Source organism: Dromiciops gliroides, chromosome 2 (genome assembly GCF_019393635.1).
Source record: "Dromiciops gliroides isolate mDroGli1 chromosome 2, mDroGli1.pri, whole genome shotgun sequence".
NCBI lineage: Eukaryota > Metazoa > Chordata > Mammalia > Microbiotheria > Microbiotheriidae > Dromiciops > Dromiciops gliroides.
In genome coordinates, this window is record NC_057862.1 from 541318085 (window position 1) to 541342060 (window position 23976).

Below are 23976 nucleotides of genomic sequence, written 5' to 3' on the forward strand. Positions count from 1 at the left end.
AGTTCAAGGTAGTAGTATTAACCTACCTCATAAGGTGCTTATGATAAAAGGACTTTGATCAATATAAAGCATTAGGCTCATGTGAGTTCTTATTGGTCATCATCACTATTTTGCATTCATCCTTGTCTTCATGAACCTCCTTCATCTTTTATATACATATGTATTAAAAATGTAAATTCTTCCAGGAGTTTCCCATGCAGTGATATTGGTTCCTTCAGTTGCCTGACCCACTTTTCATTGGGAATATTCACAACTATATAGTCACAACTGCAGCTGATAAACTTGTCATTCTTCTTGAGATAGCTTTCATTTTAGAGCCTTTAGATCTATTCACTGGGTCTTTCCCAACAAAACAAAACAAAAAACAAATCTACTTTCCTAAAATCTAGGGTCCATATCTTATTGTTTCTAGTATTTCCTTCAAATAGTCATTGGCATGTCACCAACTAGTTTACCTTGGTTAAAATTAAGTCTAGAGTAGCAGGTCTTTTTATTGCTCCCTCTACCTTCTAAGTGGTAAAATTAGCAATAAGGTAAGAATGTATCAGATGCTGTCTTTGGCAGCTTCTTGGTGAGTGTTTCCAGAGGGAAAGCATAGAATAGATCAATTTGTCTCGAGATGGAGAAAGTATGAGTTGTAAGGGCCTTGACCCAGTCCTTGGGTTTTTGCTAGGTATGTCTTCTGTCCTGAGATGCTAGCCTAATTATGAGGGTTTCAAATGTAAGCTAATCCTTCAGCTAGAGGTGAGGTCATTATATTTGAAGTGGCTTGTTGCTACCATGTTGTTTTTCTTTCTTTGTTTCAGTTTTGTAAACTTGTAATAGGCTGATGGTCCTGTAGCTTGTTCTATGAACAATAAAGCTTCTTTTCCCCTTCTGTGATCCTTGCCTGTCTGCCCTGTATCATGTTTCCCCTTTGAGCCTCATGAATTTCCAGACCATTTTCATACATGTTACCCACTTCTTCTGTTCAAACCAATATGGCAGTCCCACCATTGCCCAGAGCCCCATTGTATCATCTCAGTGATGACTATGAAATTGTATCAGCCTGTTTATATTAAAAATTCAAATTCACTTTGGTTACTGTCCATACACTGTTCATTAACTGTGACAGAGACAGTTAAATCTATTAAGTATTATTCTAAAGTGAATTGTCTTCCTTATAGTTCTATACCCCATCTCCTGCAGAGAATTACTGGGCATTTCCTCTGTCTTCTATATCACACTTTTTGTTCTCCATACCATTTGTCATTATAATTTTATCTAGGCCTTTCCCACCTCTCCCTCAGTTTTTGATTGAAAGCCCTAATGATTGGGTCAGTGGATTTCTGGTGTATATGAGATATACACCCTTCCTGTTATCCCTGTATCATTTCTATGATCTTAACTCATCATTCAGAAAAGCAAATCCCTTGGCTTCAGAGCTATTAGTGAAATATTCCATTGGTTTGTTATTTGTTTGTTTTCTGAACAACTCAAGTGTCCCCAGGTAAGTCAGCAAGAATGGGTCAAGTGGTAGGTGTGTAGTTTATTTAAGTAGGTTTAGAGATATTTACCAGCCTGTTAATTGCATCTTAGATACTGTGAGATTAAAATTGGATATTAGATCATAAATCTACCCTACTTAACCTTTCCCTTAATTTATCTCTCAGACTAGTAAATGGAAGAAGCTTCTGGTTTTCTAGATAGAGCTTTTATTGTATGGTAGTCACAAGGTGATGTTGATTAGAAGGATAGGAAAGTAGAAATACAATACAAATCGTCTTAAGTCTAGGCTTAGTCTATATTCCGTATAAAACTCACCAAAAGCAGAAGGCCACCTTTGGGGAGAGAGACCGAGTCAAGCACGTGCTGTTAACTGAGAGCCGGGCCGAGTCAAACTCCAGTCCGCATCTGTCTGTGCAGCGCAGCCAGGAGACCAGCGGAGCAGGAAAAAAGGCCCCACTTCTGTTCTCTTCTTGCCTTTTAAGCTTACACCCCGGAAGTCGAGTGCTCAGCAGGCAATCTGGCATGCGTTGCAGGCGGACTGGTGTGCGTAGCTCATGCTGTTGGTCTCCTCCCCAAAAGGGTAGTCCTAAAAAAAACCTGGCGTCTCTCCATTATCTAACCGACTGTTAAAACTTTTTACCACAATACCTAAGTAAGACTAAGCACATCAGATCTACCCATGTGCTTCTAAGTAGGGAGTACTGGGCTACCATAATGTGTTTCTTTTCTCAGAGAAGGGAACCCATTCTTCTCATTTGCTGATGTCTTTGTTTTCCAGTCTGCATTGGATGCTTCTTCACAAGGTCTAGATTCATCCTCTGCAAACAGAGCTTCTACTTAGTCTTGATGGGGGGGGTAGACTTATTGCCCCTTCCTCTTTGTACTCTGCATTATATTCTTATATTCACCAACCACTACCTTTGATTCCCCACTGGTATTTATTGATTCCCGGTCACTAACTAATCTTCCGGAATTATTCCTTTCCTCCTATCTAGGAACCCTTCATCCCATCTAGTGAGATGAAGAAAAGCATCATTCCTCAAACTCTTTTCACCTCACCTCTAGCTGAAGGGTTTGCTTACATTTGAAGCCCTCACAATTGGGCTATCATCTCAGGAAAGAAGACATATATAGCAGAAATACCATGAATCACTGGGGCAAGACCCTTACTGCTCATGCTTCCTGAATCACAAGGCAAATTAATCTGTCTTATACTTTCCCCCCCGGAAACACTCATCTAGAAACTGCCTAAAAATAGTTCCTACTTCTCCTAGAAGCTTGTATTGCCTACTCAGGCGTAGGTCCCCACCTGCTAACCTGATTCAGTCAATCAATGAGCCAACAAGCATTCGTTAGTTGCTACCTCTGCTAGTGATCAGTAAGGTGGGTTATTCAGTGATACAGTCACAGAAAAGCATAGTCTTGTCACTGACTGCCCTGTCTTGTTAGCTATATTTTCATGTATATCTCTCTTAGTCACTCCCAACAGATTATGAGCTCCTTGAGGTCAAGGACTGTGTCACATATACCCTTGTCTCCTCTACAGTGTCTAGTATAGTTCCCTTCACAGAGCACGTACTTAATAATGAAGTGTGTGGAAAGCAGAGGAATTGTGGAATGACATCCTACTCCTCCCTCTTTCTAGGACGTTCCCCCACTCAGGCACCCAGTACTTTCATGCTATTCCAGACTGCTCCTGTCACCAAGGAACACTCTCCCACCATCTAATTCACACTAAAGTATTAGTAGTTATATTGAACATTGAAAAGAAGCCTTTAGTGAGAGGGCACCTCCCTGATGCTCTAGAACAAAGGTGTCAAACATGCAGCCTATAATTTGCATTACTCCAGTGCAAGCCAAATGATGCCTAAAACAGATTAAAATGTACTTGTGAAATACCTTTAAAAAAACAATATAACATATATAATATTAATTTGTGTTTTTCTAACTCTGTATGTAGGCAGCTGGGTGGTACAATGGATAGTGTTGGGCCTGGAGTCAGAAAGACTCCTCTTTCTGAGTTCAAATCTGGCCTCAGACACTTACTAGCTGTGTGACCCTCGGCAAGTCACTTAAACCTGTCTGCCTCAGTATCCGCATCTGTAAAATGAGTTAGAGAAGGAAATGGCAAGCAAATTCCAAGTGGGGACACAAAGAGTCAGACACAACTGAAACCATTGAACAAAGTCAATATGCAGCCAGTAGGGATCCTTATGTATGTTTTTTTTTATTTGAGTTTGGCATCCCTGCTCTGGAACATATCTTTTGGGCATCTTGGGAGTTTTAGAGCAGGCAGGTCCTCTCTTGAGCCCTACAAGGCTACAGTCTATTCAGCTGGTGTCTGGGACATGCTATGATGAGGAAACTGGTTGGGCAAGAATATAGCAGATGGCACAAAAAATGACATGATCTTTCACCTTATTCCTTCCCCCCAACAGATCCTTCTGAATTTTACCTCCTTGGATTTATACCGCAGCAGGCTGTGCTGGTACGACTACGTAGAGGTTAGAGACGGGTTTTGGAGAAAAGCTCCCCTCCGAGGTAACTGTGTCCTACCCTGCCCCAGACATCACGGTCAAATGAGATAACAATATAAAGCACTTTGAGAACATTAAAGTGCTATATCAGTGTTAGTTGTTATTATTACTTCTATCTTCCTTTCTGAGAACTACCCATTTCTTTCCTTATAACTCTCCTAAAGCCCTTCTACACACACAGTTCCAAGCATACTCATCAAGTTGGTTAATATGCTATAGGAGAGTGAACCCTGGACTCTGAGGCATAAACCTTGGTTTCTAATCCTGGTTCTGCTTTATGACCTTAAGGAAATCGCATAAACCTTTGTGGGCATCAGTTTCCTCATCTATAAAGTGATGGTGGTAGGGGTGGGGGCTAATCATGTCTACCCGGCCTTCGCATCACTGTAGTCAGTTCTTTGGAGTAGAGATAAGATAAGAAAGAAAAAGCCTGATAGGTTGTTTGTTGTTGTATCTGTGTACTTGATGTGATCACCCCAGGTTCAGGGTCTGGCTCACAGTTTTGCAGTTTGTGGAAGGGAAAGAAATTTGGAATGATTGTACATGGCCACGTCCATGACCCAATGAGGGATGGGAGCCTGAGAAGAAAAGGCACCAAACAGATAGGGTCAGGGCTAAAGTAGGAATGGAACCTGGGATATCTGGCTGCCCCAGGCAAGGCTTGAAAGTTGTATCTCAGGAACAACTAGATGACACAATGGATAGAGTGCCGACCCTGGAGTTCAAATCTGGGCTCATCTACTTATTAACTATATGACCTTGGGCAAGTCACTTAACCTCCATTTTTCTTTTTTAAAAATAGTCGTGTCTCTTCTGTGTTGCAATCTACAACAGAAGCCAAGCTTTCCTTATGACACATGAGACATGACATCATAAAATAAATGTAAACAGGCCATGGATAGTGAGATTTTCTGATATTGCAAACATGCATTTACAGAGTCATATTAGAGTCCCTTGTTGTACACGCCTATGTACTACCTGCTTTATCTAAACATAGTCTCTAGATGGATTTATTTACACTCTTCTCACACCTCCCCCTACCCTTTCACTATCTATAGGAAGGTTCTGTGGGAACAAACTTCCGGAACCCATCGTCTCCACTGACAGCCGCCTCTGGGTGGAGTTCCGAAGCAGCAGCAATTGGGTTGGGAAAGGCTTCTTTGCTGTTTATGAAGGTATTCATGAGGAATATGCTGTGGGGCCGATTAGGCCTGGGTGTAAAGAGAATGCCCTCTTAAATTGACTGTACTCAGTCAACAAGCATTTACTAAGTGTGTACCATGTGTTATGCTTTAGTAATAAGGGGCAGCTAGGAGGTGCAGTGGCTATAGCACTGGACTTGGAATCAGGAAGGGAGCCACTTTGCCTTAGGGAAAAGGGGGATGCAGTAGGCAGAACCTAAGAGAAAACAAATGGAGAATGGAATTAGACAGAAGTACAGAAGACATGGGAGTGGATGCAAAGTTAAAGGAAGAGAGAAGAGAAATATGTGGAGCAGGAGGGAGATTATATAATTTTGAAGAAGGAAATCCAGGAGATGTCAGAACTCTAGAAATGACAGGAACTGGGGAATAAGGGAACCCTGTAAGGGGAGGGTCCAGTAGGGTAGGGAATTATCATTAGTCCTTAGAACACAGGAAGGTGAGGAAGGTCAAACACCCCACTAGATGGGATGAGGTCCTTACCACTATTATCCTGACTTCCTCCACCCATATTGTTTGCAGCTATCTGTGGGGGTGATGTCAAGAAGGACAATGGCCATATTCAGTCACCCAATTACCCAGATGACTACCGACCCAGCAAAGTCTGTATTTGGCGGATCCAAGTGTCTGAGGGCTTCCACGTGGGGCTTACTTTCCAGTCTTTTGAGGTATGGTGCTGAGTCTCTGAACATGGGTCTGTCCTGCTCGTGGAAAATGATGGTACTTTAAACCTATGTATTGCCAGCCTCCCCCAGCCCCTTTCAGAAATCAATGCCCAACTACTCTCCCCTCGCTTCTTTCTATCAACCCCCTCCTGCCCTCTTCATAGTTTCATGTCTACCCCTTCTACCTCTCCAAGGAGCCTAGCTGGGGGTACAGGTTTCTATGGCATCTGGTAGCTCTTCCTCCCAACCTGGCTTCTGCCCTTCATCTCCCCTCCAGATTGAACGCCACGACAGCTGTGCCTATGACTACTTGGAGGTACGGGACGGAAACAGTGAGACCAGCACCCTCATTGGACGATACTGTGGCTACGAGAAGCCAGATGACATCAAGAGTACATCTAGCCGACTCTGGCTTAAGTTTGTCTCTGATGGATCCATCAACAAAGCTGGCTTCGCTGTCAACTTTTTCAAAGGTGCCTCCTTCCCTTCTTCCACCCAGACCCTGCAGTGTCCATCCCTAGAGTGCTTACTGCCTTCCTGGGTTGTTATAAGGATCAAATGAAATAACATTAAACTGCTATATAAATTTGATTTATAATATAATTACTCCTTTCCTGCTGAACTCCCTCATTGTCCATCAGTCTCTGCAATGCCCATGTATCTACCTCTTTTATTTGGTCTTTTTTGTTCATTCATTCATTCATTCATTCATTGAACAAATATTATCAAATAACTATGTGCCCAGCACTGTGATGGGCACTGGGGCAGGGGATGACTGAAAGTGGCTGAAGTGAATTTCTCAATCTGTTGGATCGATCTTAAGCACTTAACCATTTTTAGTATTTCACCCCTCTCTGTGCTGATGTGTCATCCCCCGCCCCCACCCCAGATTATAAGCTCCTTGAAGACAGGAACCATGCTGTTTTTCATCATTGTATTTCCAGATCCTGATTGATACAGGGCCTTGCACATAGTAGGTCTTTGCTGAATCAAATTGACACATGAAAAATGTAAGACCTAGTCTATACCCTCAAGAAATTAATTCTCTAGTAAGGGAGACAGGACATATGCACAGTGAAAAGTTAACCAGTAATACAAATCTCAAATGGTATAAGACATAATAAAAATAGGGGGCAGCTAGGTGGCGCAGTGGATAGAGCACCGGCCCTGAATTCAGGAGAACCTGAGTTCAAATTTGACCTCAAACACTTGACACTTACTAGCTGTGTGATCCTGGGCAAGTCGCTTAACCTTCATTGTCCCGCAAAAAAAAAAAAAAAAAAAGTCATAATAAAAATAGTTGACATTTCTACAGAGTATTCCAAAAGTCTTAGTGCAGCAAACATGAATAGCTTACTTAAGCTTTAATAGCCTAAAACAAGATGAAGTGAATAGCTGTTAAAGCTAAAACTCCACTAAGACCTTTAGGACACCCTGTATATAGGTCTTTGATGTTTACCCAGGGCTTTATTTACAAAAATTTATTCCACACGACAACTCTATGAGGTTGGTACTGCAGGTATTACTATCCCCATTTTACCGTTCATGTGCCCAGCAAGGGTTGGTGACTTGCCTGTGGACACATAGCAAATAACTGTCAGAGGTGGGATTTCAGCCCAGGTATCCCCTGACTCCAAGCCCAGGATCCTTTCCACTCTACAATGCCTCCTCTCAGGGCAGGATATGCTCAGTGCCAACTGACTGGTACACTCAGTGTTCTAGGAGTCCAGAGGAAGCAGAGGGCATTGTGGTTAAGGTGGTTAGGAAAAGCTTCCTGAATGGTTCCGAACCCCTAAATCACACACACACACACACACTATATATATATATATATATATATATATATATATATATATATATATATATATATATATATACACATAAGGCAACACAATGTACACATACATGCACATGTGTGTACATGTATAACACATGCACAAGGCCCATGCTTGCATGTATGCGCACATGTTTATATGTTTCACTCTTCAGTACCCACTGCCCTCATATTTGTTCCCTTAAGGAGGAGTTCTTAACGTGAAATTCATGAGCTTGGATTGGAAAAAATTCCATCTTTATTTTCACTCATTTTTGGTTTTTATTGTAACGTTATGTACTTGATTTTATGCATGTAAAAACATCATTGTGGGAAGGGTAAGACCCTTTGGCCTTAAGGGATCCCTCTGTCTTCCACATGGGGGGACCTTCAGGGTCCTAGCTTTCCTCTTCAGTCCACCCCTCCTCCCATTAGCTGTACTTCTTGGGCACAGGGGACAAAACCAGTGGGGATTGTCACCCTTCCCAAGCACAGAAAAGGAGGGCAGAGCAGTGAGGGAAGAGCTTGGGGCACAGAAAGGAAGGAAGAGAGGATTTGGAAAGCTCCAGAAGAGGCCTGGTGAGAAAGCTTCTCCACAACCTCAGAGAGGGGGGCACTGCAATCCTAAACTTCAACCTGTGGCTCTCTTCTTTCCCTGACCAGAGGTGGACGAGTGCTCCCGGCCCAACCGAGGCGGCTGTGAGCAGCGATGCCTCAACACCCTGGGCAGTTACAAATGCAGCTGTGACCCGGGCTATGAGCTGGCCCCAGACAAACGCCGCTGTGAGGGTAAGTGGCACCTCGGTACCATCTTCTCCCCCCTAATCCCTCTGAAGCCCAGAAACTGGCTTGTTATCAGTGATCATTCCTGATACCCCCTGGGTAAGTTGCTTCATTGAAGACAAGAGAGCTTTGATCTATCCTTCTGTGTAGGAGCTTCTGGAGGCTTCTGCCTTGCCCCTGATACCACCCCCACCCCCACCACCCCCATCCTTATCCAGCCCTGCCTGTCTGGGCTTGTGGAGCCACTGGACACTTCCCTTTCCATTTACCTGCTGGGCAGTCAGTTTCCCAGTCATGCCCAGGCCAGGGTTTACCTCTCCTGGCCTCTTTCCCTGCTCCCAGACCTTTGTTATATGATGACCTCTCTAACCCACCTTACCATCTTCCCCACCCCACAGCTGCCTGCGGTGGTTTTCTTACTAAGCTCAATGGCTCCATCACCAGCCCAGGCTGGCCCAAGGAGTACCCTCCCAACAAGAACTGTATCTGGCAGCTTGTGGCACCTACCCAGTACCGGATCTCCCTACAGTTTGACTTCTTTGAGACAGAAGGAAATGATGTAAGTGCCATCTCAGGCCAGGAGAGGGCAAAGAAGTCATGCCCTATTCTTCTATACCCATTCTAATATCCCATCTCTCACTATTCTCCCCTTTACCTCCTACTTGGGTCTGGATGGGGTAGGGGAAGGAGGTCTTATTTATCTATGCAACCTAAGAGAGGGAGCATTGCCTAGTGGATAGGGAGCTAGACTCCAAGCCAGAAGGTTGTGGGTTCAAATCTTGCCACCTCTGACACTGGCTGTGTGACCCCAAGCAAGTTACAACCTCTCAGTGCTCTAGTCAATTCTCCAAGACTATAAGTTGTAGAAATGATGCCAATCCACTTTGGCAAAGGGCGTTTTCTCACCTGGGAGCTCCCTATTCCAGTGAAATCACAGGTACATTCTCTATCTTCCTCTTTCCTAAGTTCAGACACAGTACCCTATGCTTGATAAATCTTTGTTGCTGATAAATCAGAACCTCACAGAATCAACTCCCAAAGACAAGGTCATAGAACCCAGGGGATTCCCCTTATAGTCAGGAAGTTAGTCCTTCTGTCTAACTTTTTTTTTTGGTGGGGCAATGAGGGGTTAAGTGACTTGCCCAGGGTCACACAGCTAGTATGAGTCAAATGTCTGAGGCTGGATTTGAATTCAGGTCCTCCTGAATCCAGGGCGGGTACTTTATCCACTATGCTGCTACCTAGCTGCCCCGCTTCATTCTAGCTTTTTAAAATATCATTAACAAACCTGGATATTTTATTTGAATGATGGTCTAGGCAGGGCTATGCTAAAGTCAACTTGGACCAGGTAGCCAGAACTGATTGTTAAATTTTCACTGTGAGCATTTACATCTTGGAAATCAGTAAACTACACATCAGAGCATATTTATTGTTTTGTTGATCTTTAAGCTCTTAAAAATGATGTAGAGGGGGCAGCTAGGTGGTGCAGTGGATAAAGCACCGGCCCTGGATTCAGGAGTACCTGAGTTCAAATCTGGCCTCAGACACTTGACACTTTCTAGCTGTGTGACCCTGGGCAAGTCATTTAACCCCCATTGCCCCACAAAAACAAAAAACAAAAACAAAATGATGTAGAAAATAATAATAATAATTCAGGTCGAACTTAATTGTGTCTACCACATACACTCCCACACACAAATCCTGAAAGCCAGTTGTTAAACACATACCAGCACACCACTGGATCTGCAAAGTTGGCATCCTAACTCTTACATTTTAATATTTCTGGTCATGCATCTCAGTATCTCAGTAGTGATTTTTTAAATTGCTGATTTATATTCAACTTCTGGTTCACTGTGACTCATGATCCTCTACCAGTAGTACCTGTTGGCTCCCAAGTGGGTGTCTTACTCCTGTCCTATAGGACTGAAATTTATTACAGTGCACTGTGTGTCATGAGGCTTCACTTCATGACCACGGTATGGCCAAGGAGGGTGGTATGCCCTCTGCCTAGGGCTTTTTTGGGGTTTGTTTTTTTGTTTTTTGCGGGGCAATGAGGGTTAAGTGACTTGCCCAGGGTCGCACAGCTAGTAAGTGTCAAGTGTCTGCGGATGGATTTGAACTCAGGTCCTCCTGAATCCAGGGCTGGTGCTTTATCCACTGTGCCACCTGGCTAGCCCCTGCCTAAGGCTTTTGGAAAGCTCTTCTAACTTACTTCCTTTTGTCACTGACAGATTTCGTAGAACAGATGCATAGTTTGCATATATTAAGACAGCTGGGTGGTATAGTGGATAGAGCATACCTGAGTTCAAATCAAACAGTTACTAATGGGTGATACTGGACAAGAAACGTAAATCTTCTCCTTGTCAGTTTCCTCAGTTGTAAATTGGCGATAAAACGATAGCACTGTCCTCATTTCTTTGTTGGGCAAGGGAAGGGAATAAGCATTTCTGGAGGGCCTATTACGTGCTTGACACTGGGCTAAGCACTTTATAAATATTATCTCATTTGATTCTCACAAAAACCCTGAGGAAACCAAGGCAAGCAGTGTCTATGGTCAGTTTTAACTCAAGTCTTCCTGACTCCAGTCCCGTGCTCTCTCCATTGTCTCACAAGCTGCCTCAAGGTTGGGGTCATGGACTGAAACTTTTATGCACACATACATGTAGATATACATAGGTATGTACGTATATGTATCTATTTGTGCATATATGTATATATAGTACTTTGCAACCTTAAGTGCCATTTAAATGTTAACTATAATTATTGTTATTATTATCTCTCCTTATCTCCTCTTTCTTTTAATCCACACTAAGACCATGTCTAAGGTGGGAGATGTGGTGGTTATTATTCTAGCTGTATGATTCCCCTTATTAGTCAATCAGCAGTGTGGAGCCATGGAGAGAATACTGACTTGAACAGGAAGACCTGGGTTCAATTCCTGCCTCATATACTTAACAGCTATATGACGTTGAACAATCCCTTAACCTCTGGGCCTGAGTTCCTTATGTATAAAATGAGGGAGTTGGATTTAATGACTTCATGATCCTTCCCATCTCTAAGTCTATGGTCCTATGTTACTCTTTGCCCAGGACTGTGGTAGGTACTTAATTGTGTGAATCACTTACCTGGCATTTAGAATCTGCTGCCTTGTATGGTTATCTTTGTGTATGCGTGCGTGCATGCGTGCGTGCGTGCGTGTGTGTGTGTGTGTGTGTGTGTGTGTGTGTATGTATGTGTGTATGAGAGAGAGAGAGATCTTCCCAATTCCATTGTGAGATCCTTTGAGGGTACCACCTAAGTTTTCCTTGTATGTCTCTGAAAGTATCTAACACATAGGCTCACAAATGGTTGATCAGTTTACAAGACATGAACCCTGCTCTCAAGGAGTTTACACTTTGGGATCAGCTGAAGGAACAGGGGATGAAGACAAGGCTTGGTTGGGGACAGAGGCACAGGTTGGAAAAAGTATGTTTAAGTATTTGAAGGGGTGTCATGTGGAAGTTCAACTGCTCTGCTTGGCCACAGAGGGAAAAAACAGAGCAAGATGGAGAATTTAGAAAGGGAGTGATTTTGATTTTGATGCCTTTCATAGTAGTGAAGGTCTTCCTGCACTTCATAAGATCAGAGATATAAATCTGAAAGGAATGTCAAAGGCCATGTAGTCCAACCCCTTCATTTTACATACGAAGAAAGTGAGATTCAGGAAGGTTAAATGACTTGTCACACAAATAAATATCAGAGATGGGAAATGAACTCAGATCCTTTGACCTTCAGAACCAGTGGAAAAATCACTACCTTTGAAATCCAATGATTTTATTTGGAAAGACCAGAATTAGCACTCACAAAACACCTTTTTTAATAAGACAGTAATGTGAATCCTTGTTTGGGGGCCCAGATACCTTTTAGCACTAAAGGACAGGGGCCTTTCACTTTTTTCGCGTCATGGACCCCTGTGGAAATCTAGTAAAGCCTATGAGACCCCTCCCTCAAAATTGTGTTTTTAAATATTTGAGGGAAAATGCTAAATTGCACTTAAAGGTTAGTGGAAAAAAAAGGTGTTGTTGTTTTTCCCATCTGGGTTCATGGACATCCTGGACCCCTTGGGGACGGGGGGGGTCTATGGACCTCAAGTTAAGAACCCCCATTCTAGGGGCTCAGAGCAGGAATAGTTCAGAGAGTTGGATAGGTTAGGAAAGGGGGGCTTCCTTGGAATTGGGATCTGAACTGTACCCATTGGGGCAGGTATGCAAGTATGACTTTGTGGAGGTGAGAAGTGGACTGACAGCGGATTCCAAACTTCATGGCAAGTTCTGCGGTGCCGAAAAACCCGAGGTGATCACCTCTCAGTACAACAACATGCGTGTGGAGTTCAAGTCGGACAACACTGTCTCCAAGAAGGGCTTCAAGGCCCACTTCTTCTCAGGTAACAGTGGCATCCCGTGCCCCAGGACCCAACAAGGCACTTCTCCCATCATGTCTAGAGGGTGCAGCTCTTCTTCTCCCTCCTTCTCCCCTTGGCTACCCAGGGCCCCTACCTTGGGTGGAGATGACAGTCTGTCTCTGAGCTCTCGTGGTCAAGGGCCTGGAGGGTTTGGCTTTCCTGTCCCTCACCCCCACCCCTCTGGGGGCAGAGTCAGCCCTCTCACCCCCATGTTCCTTTTAGAGCTGATGTTCCCTTGAGGCTTTGGGCAACAGGTCTCCACCTTGGCTGGTGGTGAGGCCACTGGCCAAACTCCATGCAGGCTGAGCTGGGTCATTGCAGGGATTCCAGAAGAATAGAGAAGCAGTGTGGTAGAGTAGCCAGAGGATTGGTCTCGGAGTCAGGAAGACTGGGTACAAGCCCTACCTCTGCCACATGTGGGCTGTGGGACACTTAACCTCTTAATGTCCCAGACCACCCTTTCAGGCTGAGTTATGAAGGAGTTGGGGGTTTGCCTGACTGGAGTTTCTCTACCAGAGTTCCCTGCACTGATGAAATCACAGGCCTTGAATAGGGGTGAGGGGTGGGAAGGAATAATTAGGCATCTCCACCCAAACATAAAACATTCCCTGTCCCCATGCTGCCCACAATTGAGGGAGAGCCAGATTAAGACACATCACAATAGTAAGTATTTATTAAATGCTTATGACATACAAGGCATTATCCTTGTCCCTTTTATAGCCTTCTGTTTCCAGCCAGTCTGTAGCATCTGTCCCCTTGCTGGGAGATACTGTTGCTTGGGGCTCCTCTACCTCCCCCCTGCCCCTACACCCAGCTTTTCAGTGAATCTATCAATAAGTATTTGTTGAGTCACTACAGTGTGTTCCAACTCGGGCTAGCTGCCTTTTGGAGCTGGTATAAGAGAAGTGTAAGACAGGATTCTGGTCTCAGAGAGTCGCAGGCTCACAAGGAGACAAGACAGACACTTATGCCGCCAAAATGGTAGAAGATACCATATTATAATCCAGGGCTCAATTATATGGGATATCCTAAAGGTGCTCAAGTGTAGGGAGGATCATGTGGCGTAGAGTCACTGGACATGGAGGAAGTTGAACTTGGGCCCACCATCCTTTCCCACCCCCCACTCCCTAAGACGGCTCAGGAGTCCAAACCAGTAACCACTCTGTGCAGTGCCTTATGGGAAAGGGGCAAGGTGAGGGCAGGTGTCCAGAGGGATGTTGTCCACTTCTCATGCCCCATCCCCCTCCTACACTAGCCATAGTCCCTTTGTCCATTTCCACCCCGGTCCTGTGCCTTCCTCCCTTCTCGCCCCAAGCCCCAGTGCGCTGCCCTCTCCAATGTCACCAGTTGACTTGTCCCTGTTTCTGGAGTTTGCCCTCCCTTGCCTGCCCCACCTGGCCACCGTGCACCTGCTTCTTCTATCCTGTCCCGCTTGGCATTGCCAGCTCTGCGGCTCTGCTTGAAGTACTCTCCCATTTCCCGTCCCCCATCCCTTTCCTATTGCTTGCCGAGATACCCATTGATGCAACATGGACCAGACGGTTTCCCTATCCAAACCACATGTTCCTGTGCTGGTGCCTGATGCCTAACGGAAGTGGCCAGAATTGACATTGCACCCACTCAGGGGATGATGTGGCCCTAGGGAAAAACCATTACCTGCCTACTCTTGTCTCTCTCTCTCTGCATTTCTGTTAATATGGTCTTACGAAATTGGGAAAAGGGTGTTCTTAAAACCCAAGTTCATGAGGCCTGGATGCTGGGGTTGGCCAGGCCATGGATGGCTTCCTTCAGCTCAGTGATGTCCCACCCTACCCCTGGGTGAAAGAAACCTGCTGAAGAGCCTTGGCTGGAGGCCTCTTCCTTTGGTGCTGGGGACATGGGGTGTCTGGCTTTGGAACCCCACGACTGGGGCTCTTTGAACCATTTGGACACTCACGAGGAGACCCTAGGCTGAGAAGCAGAAGACCCTGGAGGAATTTCAGTTCAATCTCAGCCAAGCAAGATGCCAAGGGGCTTGCAGGCACCGCAGGGTGAGTGGTGCCTCCTATTCCAGGCACATGCCCATCCTCCCTTTGCCCCTGATACTCCCACTGTTTCCCTTCCCCTGGCTGAGAGGTGAGGTTCCCTCTCATCCGCACACCCAAGGCCAGAGTCCCAACACATGATCAATCTTATAGGCCCACAGGACCTACCTTTCTTGCTGCCCTCCAAACCAGTTTGAGAATTGGGAATAAGGAGAATCGAGTCCCCTAAAAATGCATCTCCCTTCCTCTTCTTTGAGCTTGAAAGCCTTCACCTTGCTCCAGGACCTAGAAAATTAGCCCAGAGGTTCCTATAAATTTCTTCCTATGACAAACCTCAGGGATTACCCCCTCTTGATATCACATTTGTCTTCTGAAGTTCCTTCTGTAAGGCATCAGATACTCTGCCCAGGAGTTCTCCCATTATTACTTAGCCTGAGCAAGAGTCCCCCAGAGATGGAGGCTGAGGCCACGGCCAGAGCTGAATGGTCATATAAAAGCTACTCCTTAGTGGAGGTGGTGGAGGAGAGTTCTCTGTCCTGTTAATTTTGGTGGGCATCCTCTTTGCTCTCTCTCATCCCTGAACATCAGTGCCTTTTGGAGGGCAGAGTTGCTTCCTGATAACTTCCCTTCCTGTCTGCTCCAGCCATCAGACACCCCTCTGTCTTTAAGAGAGGATTGCTACCCCAGGGTCTCCAAGTTCATGGCCTGAGAGCCTACTGACCCTTTCTGACCAAGGGATGGCAAGTGGATCCTCACTTAGCAACCTGGTTTCTAAGAGGCAGTTTGACACTCCTGTGTGTTTCACCTTGTTTTATGTCTTGGGGGAGAGGGAGAGAGACAAAGACACAGACACAGAAAGAGACAGAGAGAGAAACAGAAACAGAGACAGAGACAAAGAGAGAGACAGAGACAGTGAGAGACAGCAAATGAGAGACAGCAAGAGAGACAGAGACAGCAAATAAGAAACAGCAAGAGATAGTGACAGAGACACAGAGAGAGACAGTCATAGAGAGACAGAGACAGAGAGAAAAAGAGACAGAGAGACAGAGATAGTGAGAGACAGACAGCAACAGAGACAAAGAGAATCAGAGACAAAGACAGAGACAGCAAGAGACAGACAAAGAAATCGACAGACAGAGACAAAGAGAGACAGATAGACAGAGACAGTGAGTGAGAGAAACAGCAAATGAAAGACAGAGACATCGAGTAAGAGAGAGATCGCTTGGGACAGAGATAGACAGCAAGTGAGAGACAATGAGATAGAGAGACAGAGTAAGATAGAGACAAAGAGACAGAATATAGAGACAGAAACAGAAAGATAGGGAGAAGGAGAGAGAGAAAGAGAGAGGGGAGGAGATGAGAGCGCATATGTGTGCCTGCTTCTCTCTGCATGTGTATACGGTTCTACGTATGCTTCTATCTGAATGTGACTCTATGTCTATTTGTGAATCTCCATGAACACATGTCAGTCATAGTGGCTCAGTGAAGCTGTGGGTGTGTCTGTGAGTATCTGCACATTCTGGTGAGCATGTATCTGTATGTCCAGGATGCTCTCTGTAGACCCAGCAAGTGAACTAAAAGAACAAACTAGATTCTCACAAAAGAACTCTCTCTCTCCCTTCCTTCCTTCCTTCCTTTCTTCCTCCCTCTCTCCTTTCCTTCCTTCCTTCCTCCCTTCCTCCCTCCCTCCCTCTTTCTTTCCTTCCTTCCTTCCTGTTGTTCTACTTCACTCCCTCTCCTGCTTCCTTCCTTCCTTCCTTCCTTCCTTCCTTCCTTCCTTCCTTCCTTCCTTCCTTCCTTCCTTCCTTCCTTCCTTCCTTCCTTCCTTTCCTTCCTTCCTTCCTTCCTTCCTTCCTTCCTTCCTTCCTTCCTTCCTTCCTTCCTTCCTTCCTTTCCTGCCTTCCTTCCTTCTTTCCTTCCCTTCTTCCCCAAATCAGTTTCCCAATCTCATTTGTCTCCTGTCCTAGACTCCCTGGATCTCTGATGCAGCAGGCCCTCCCAACGGCTTCTCCCTGGGGCTGGGAGGGTGGGACACATTTCCCTGCCTCCCCTGCGAGGAGTTCCCCTCCTATGCCACGGTTGCTGCACCCCCTTGCTTCCCTCCTGTGACCTGGCTGCTCCTGGATATGGCTGCCCTGCATGCCTCTGACACCCCGTCCCCCATCCCTTCCTCATGACTTCCCCCATAGCCCAGCCATTTAGTGTGCTTCTGAGATCCTGGATGTGGTTTTCACCTGCTTTTCTTTCCTGACCTCCCTGACCTCCCTTACCTCTCCCTCCCTTCCCCCTTGGTCCCTTTTCTCCTTCTCTCTCTCATTTCAGAAAAAAGGCCATCTCTGCAGCCACCCCGGGGACGCCCCCAGCCGTTCAAAAACCGAATGCAGAAAAGAAACCGGACCCCTCAGTGAGGCCCACACGGCCTCTCCAACCTGTTTGTTACTCAGGAACTTCACCTTGGACGAAAGGGGGGGGCCACGAGTCCCCCCACCCCCCACCTCAGCTCCTCCATTCCCTCCATTCCCTCCATTCCGGCCTGCCCCGGCCGGACAGAACTGGTGCTCTCCTCTTCTCCCCGCCCCCCTGGGTGCTTCCCCACCCCACCCACCCCCTCCCATTTTGATGGTGTCTGTGACATTTCCTGTTGTGAAGTAAAAGAGGGACCCCTGCGTCCTGCTCCTTTCTCTTGCAGTCTGCTTGTCCATGTGTCTGTTTTTCCACTTGTCCGTCTGTCCAGTAAGCAGGTAATGGTAGGGGGTCCCCACGTCGGCCATTTGCATTTCCCTACTACTCCATCCCACTCTCTGCCTCCTACCTTCTCTCCCCATATGATGGATCCTTCCCAGGCTGCACAGCTAGGCCTCCCACATCTGGTTGCCGCTTGCTGCTCTGACCTCTGGATCCTGTACCCTCAGCTTGGCCTTGCCTTGGGGGGAGGAAAGCCTCAACTCTCCTCCCACCCCCAGGAGCTTGGCCCTCCGCTCCCCCCGGCCCGGCCCCACGATGCCTGCCCCCAGCCCACAGAGAGGGCTTTGTGTTGTGTTTGCTCTCTCTCCCGCACAGACAAGGACGAATGTTCCAAGGACAATGGTGGCTGCCAGCAGGACTGTGTCAACACCTTCGGCAGCTACGAGTGCCAGTGCCGAAGTGGCTTCGTCCTGCATGACAACAAGCATGACTGCAAGGAAGGTAGGGTCCAGAACAGAGATGCCAAGGCACCTGGCAGAGGGACAGGCAAGAGAGAAGAGGGTGGGATTTGTTCTGGTTGAGGCAGCTAGGGGGCGCCATAGCTCACCGAGCACTGGACATGGAGTCTGGAACACCCAAATTCAAATCCAACTTCAGGTACTTACTATCTGTGTGACCCTGGGCAAGTTACTTAACCTCTGTCTGCTTCAGTTTTCCCATCTGTAAGATGGGGATCATAACAGCACCTACTTCTCAGAGTTGTTGTGAGGATAGAAATGAGATAATATTTGTAAAGCCCTTAGCACAGTGCCTTGTGCATAGTAGGCACTTAATGCTTGCTCCTGTTCCCCCTTCCTTATTGTGCCAACAAATAGGAAAGCTTCATTCCTTTGGACTCAACTAATTCTATTTTAGAGCTCTATCCTTAGCATTCCAGCATTGTCTGTGTCAAAGTTTACCTTTGTATTATGTTGGAAGAAAAGACTCGATAAACCAGTTAATAGCATCAACAAACTACTCACGAAGACCAGCCATTTTCTAGTACCCTTATGCACTTTGGAAACATCCATTTACCTACTGTCAACTGATAGATTAAGTGCAAATCAATGAATCACCAACAAAGATTTCTTAAAAGATCGTCCCTGCCCTTGAGAATCCTAAAATCTACCTGGGCGTATAAGATGAAAATCACAGTGACAGTACCTATAAGTCTGATGCTTCATCCTGGCTTGGTCAGAATTCTGGGCTCACTTTTGTCCATACTTACGATGTCTTCAAACTGTCATCTGCCATTGGAGAAGATAATAATACTAACAGTCAACATTTATATAATACTTTAGGGTTTGCAAAGCACTTCACATTTTTGCCTCATTTCATCCTCACAACAAGTCTGTGAGGTAGGTGCTATTATTAATTGCCATTGTACATGTGAAAAATTGAGTCTTAGAGAGATTAAGTGACTTACTTGCCCAGGGTCACAGATAATAAGTGAATGAGGCAGGATTTTGAACTCCCCATCCACCTGCCCCTTTTTTTTCCTTCCTGGACTAGTAGGGCCTTTTGTTTCTTGGGGAGACCTGTCCAACTGGGTACTGCATTTGTCATCCTTTTGTAGGTTTGAGTTTGCAACACACGCCCTTCAGAATTTACTCAGGTCATCTTATTTGCTAAACCTGTAGTTCAAGTAACCAACCAGCACATGGTGCCTGACTAATAGCGAGTAGGACCAACCACCTAGGCTTTCCCCTGGGTGGATGAGTGACAGGGATTATAGTTCACGAAGCCGTGTTTTCAAACAGAGATAAAGTAGTTCTCTCCCAGGGGTTGCCCAGGGAGAATGGAGTTTCTGCCGATGCTGATCCCTTCCCCGACTTCCCCACAGCTGGTTGTGACCACAAGGTAACATCCACCAGTGGCACCATCACCAGCCCCAACTGGCCTGATAAATACCCGAGCAAAAAGGAGTGTACTTGGTCTATCTCCAGCACTGCTGGGCACCGTGTCAAACTGGTAAGATGCGACACGGGTATGTGTGTCCTCCCTCCTCTGACCTCCTTTGGCCAAGATCCCCTATTGCTCCACCTTCTGGAATAAGTCACAGGGAGGTTGGCACCTGGGCTGTTGAGTCACGTGAGCATCGCCATAGAGAGGAGCACTGCCCAGCCCTAGGAACACGGTTGAACGTGACCCAGACAGAGAACATGAGCACCCACCCCTGAGAATGTTAGCTGTCTGCCTCTTCTCCCCCGATCCTGAAGCTTTCACTGCTTCTGCTAATCTTTCTTGCCTCTCCCTCTACCCCACCCACTAGTTCAGCCCGCTGGCATGTCCTTGTTTTGGAGGCTGGAAGGGGTGCTGTGCTCCTATGCTCTTTCTGTCCCTACCACTCTAGCTTATGTCCTCCTTCTCTCTTTCCTCCTCTCCAGACCTTCTCAGAGTTGGACATTGAGTCTCAGCCAGAATGCACCTATGACCACCTGGAGGTCTATGATGGGCGTGATGCCAAAGCCCCGGTCCTGGGCCGCTTCTGCGGGAGCAAGAAGCCTGAACCTGTCCTGGCCACTGGAAACCGCATGTTCCTGCGCTTCTTCTCTGACAATTCTGTCCAGAGAAAGGGCTTCCAAGCTTCTCATTCCACAGGTGGGAGCCTGGACTTGGTTTAAAGGGGGTGGGTCTTGGGCTGAGCATCCTTATTTCTTCCTTCCTTCCTTCCTTCCTTCCTCCATTTGTTCAATCTTTCATTTAACCATTGTTTAGAAGGCACGGTTCTTGATATTAGGAGAGATACAAGAAATATAAGACACAGGCTTTGACCTTAAGTCCAACTGGGGGCCATGATGTACATCTACCCATCTACACATAAGAAAACAACTAATGTACCAAGTACCAAATTCATTCTAGAATAAGTAAGCTTCTCTAGGGATCACTGGGTTGGAATGATCTTGGGAGGAAGTCGGGCACTATTGGTCAGGGCCTGGAAAGATCATGAGACTTTGGGGGAAAGCACAGTATCCCCATTGCACATAAAAAGGCAAGGGATTCCCAAGCTAAGCTGGCTGGGGCCAATTCAGTCTTAGGTGGAGAGGTGAAACATTTAACAAGGCCTTTGGTAGAAATAGTAAGCACTATGAGAATTCAGAGGGGAGGGCTCTGGTCTTTGTGGGCTGGGATGTCGGGTAAGGCTTCATGAAGGGTAGTGGACCTGCTGGAGGACCTTGAGATCTCTCGGCAGAGGGGGTCAGAAGGGTATTGCTGCCAGTCAGTTGTGTGGGGGTAAGGGTGTGAATAATGCCTGCTGGGAGATCTACTAAGGAGGCTTACTGCGTTTTACTGCTTGTTCAAAGTTCACCTTTTGAAGAGGCCTATAATGGCTGCTTAATGAGTGTTGGATTGATTCACACACATCTCTGTGTGCTCACGTGTGCACACACAGCTTTCCCCCTCTTCCCTTTGCAGTTTTGGCCCCTCTCCCTTCCTGTGGCTTTGCTATGTCCCTCCCCTCCACATCAGCAGTGTCTGGGGAAAACAGCAACAAGCAATAAAGCGCATGCGTCTGTGTGTATCTGTGTGTGTCTGTGTGTATGAGTAAAAGTGTGTGAAAGAGGCTGACAGAGAGGAGGGAGGAGAGAAAGAGAGTGAGAGGGGGAGAGAGGAAGAGGGAGAAAAGGAGGGAGATGGGGGAGGTGAAAAGAGGGGGAGGAGGGAAGGAGGAGGAAGAGGAGGAAGAGAGGGAGAAAGAAGAAGGAAGGAAAGGAGGTGTTGTTCTACTTCACTCCCTCTCCTGCTCACCTTCCCCACCACACCACGGGCACATGTCTCCTCCTCCTCCTGTGTACAGAGTGTGGGGGCCACGTGAGGGCAGAAGTGAAGACCAAGGACCTATACTCCCACGCCCAGTTTGGAGACAACAACTACCCCGGTGGATCAGACTGTGAGTGGGTCATCATGGCTGAGGAGGGCTACGGCGTGGAGCTGGTCTTCCAAACTTTCGAGGTGGAAGAGGAGGCTGACTGTGGCTACGATTACATGGAACTCTTCGATGGCTATGATAGCACAGCCCCCAGGCTGGGACGCTACTGTGGCTCTGGGGTGAGTTCTTCCCCGTCACCTGGCCCTCAGCCAGATAGGTTGTATGGGGCGCTGGTCTCTGGTCACATGAAATGGGGTCCATGAGTCCGCACAGGGAAGGGCTGCCGAGCTGAGGACTTACTGGTGATTGAGAGTTAGACCGAGATATTTGGCTCAGCTATGTGAGTATCTCTGAAGAACCTAGAGAACTAGGCCATTGTGGGGCCAAAGCCCGAGGTTCAGATCTATTCCAAGTTGAAGCCCTTGTTTGTACTGGGCCTGCCCTGAGAATGGATCTGAAACCACCCATCCTGAAGAGAAGCAGGAGTTCTGTTTGCCCTGAGTGGTTAATCCCATGGATCTCCTGCCAAGGAGGCTTAGGGGGCCTCCTAGTGTGGAGCGGCTTAGAGAGAGACCAGAAGCCTACCACAGTTCATCATATGCGGAGGGCATGGAATCTAGCAAGAGCTCACCCTGTATTCTCTATGTCCCTTTTGTCAATAGATTAAAAACTTCCCACCTTCTGTAGAGTTTATTGATCTAAGCAACCTCCACAGCACTTTAAGAGTCCTGCCCCCCACTCCCACCCATAGGAGGCCCTAAAAATGTATGTCCGAGAAGGACATCATCTAAGTTTCATGTTTTCTTTTTTCTTCTCTCACACACTTTTTTTCCATGTAATCTCTCATCCTTCTCTCCTCCAGTGAAATTATTTCAACAACTTTCTCTTAAGCTCCCACCCCTTCCATTCATTAATTCTCTCTCTCTCTCTCTCTCTCTCTCACACACACACACACACACACACACACACACACACACACACAACCCCTCCCATCACCTCCCTGCTATCTTACTCTCCAGGGCCACTCTTTGGGGGGGGGGGCAGCCTGAATTCCTCAGAGAGAGTTAAATACCAATGACCCTGCAGCAGCTGCTGGACCTAGCTTTGGCAGGGCCTTTAAAGAAGTGGAGTTTTATCCAGCCTTTGTGTAAATGGCAAAGGGTTGGGAAAAGAGTCACAGGGAGAGGGAGGTGGGGGTGGGTGGAGTTGGAAGAAGATCCAGAGACCACACACCCCATTCTTTCCTGGCCTGCCCCTCTCAGCTCTGACCACCTAGCCTGGCATTCCTGGGCTATAAAGCTTTGCTTCTTTTTCCCCCCCTGCCCCACAGCTTCTTGATGCCAGCCCCTCCACCTCACCCCAGCCCTGCCCAAGAAGAGGAAGGAATTCCTTTTCTTCCTTTGAGTTCTTTTTTTTTTTTTTTTTTTGCTGGGCAATTGGCGTTAAGTGACTTGCCCAGGGTCAAACAGCTGGTAAGTGTTAAGTGTCTGAGGCCGGACTTGAACTCAGGTCCTCCTGAATACAGGGGCAGTGCTCTATCCACTGCACCACCTAGCTGCCCCCTTCCTTTGAGTTCTAATGACTTTCCATAGAAGTCATGTGTCCCAAGCAGCCTTCTGCTTTCCCATTTCCCTCCTCCCCTTGGATACTAGAAGACATGGAAAGAGGGAAATGGAGGTATACAGTTTCTGCAAACTGGGACCCTCAGTTCCAACCAGCATTCTAGTCATTGACCAGGATTCTCAGGATTCATATTTTCCCCCCACTCTCCAAGCCTTGTACAGAGCCCAGACTCAGTCAGGGCTTGGTGAGAAAAGTCCCCAGTATGTGCCACCACACAGGTGGGCAGCCTAGACAAGGACAGTCTGAGATTGAAGTAGAATATTTGGTGTTCTGTGGGGTCACAGGCCCTTCAGTGGTAGGAAAGGGCAAGGAGGCCCCAACCTGGGTGTCCAGTGAGCAGCAGCCTGGCCAGCATTCAAGGCTGTTTTGTGGGTATCATCCCACCCTAAGTATAGGAAGTAAAGGCTATCAATCATTAATCAATTAATAAGTAGTAATTAAGCACCAACTATGTGCCAGGTACTATGTTAAGTGCTGGGAAGGCCAAAAAAAGGCCAAAAAAATGCAAAACCAGTGCCTGCCCTCAAGGAATTTACATATTAATAGGGGATTCAGTGTGTAAACATATACACATATATAAGATACATACTAAGTAGAAGGAAGGTAACTTTGGAGGGGAAGTTCTGAGTCTAGAAAGAAGTGAGGAATTCGAAGAGGCAGAGAGGGTGAGAGGGGAGAGCATTCCAGGCATAAGAGACAGCCAATGTAAAGGCATGGGGACAGAAGACAGAATAAACAAGTAGGCAAACACCCCTGGGCCACTCTAGAGAGCATTAAAGAGAGTAAAGTATGAAAAGACTAGAAA

General features: G+C 46.6%; 1 protein-coding gene across 2 annotated transcripts in view; it reads left to right on the forward strand.

Annotated features, from left to right (window-relative positions):
* BMP1 (bone morphogenetic protein 1) overlaps positions 1–23976 on the forward strand; it is a 62212-nt gene that overhangs the window by 34885 nt on the left and 3351 nt on the right. The window contains exons 9-19 of one of the 2 annotated variants that reach the window (XM_043984317.1): positions 3927–4029; positions 5084–5200; positions 5750–5895; positions 6170–6365; positions 8369–8494; positions 8887–9047; positions 12731–12911; positions 18014–18139; positions 19521–19648; positions 20065–20278; positions 21477–21727. In XM_043984317.1, the coding sequence (XP_043840252.1) occupies positions 3927–4029; positions 5084–5200; positions 5750–5895; positions 6170–6365; positions 8369–8494; positions 8887–9047; positions 12731–12911; positions 18014–18139; positions 19521–19648; positions 20065–20278; positions 21477–21727 (1749 nt within the window). Of the gene's footprint in view, positions 1–3926; positions 4030–5083; positions 5201–5749; positions 5896–6169; positions 6366–8368; positions 8495–8886; positions 9048–12730; positions 12912–17275; positions 17919–18013; positions 18140–19520; positions 19649–20064; positions 20279–21476; positions 21728–23976 lie in introns of those variants that run through there. The other variant, XM_043984318.1, reaches the window with a different exon arrangement.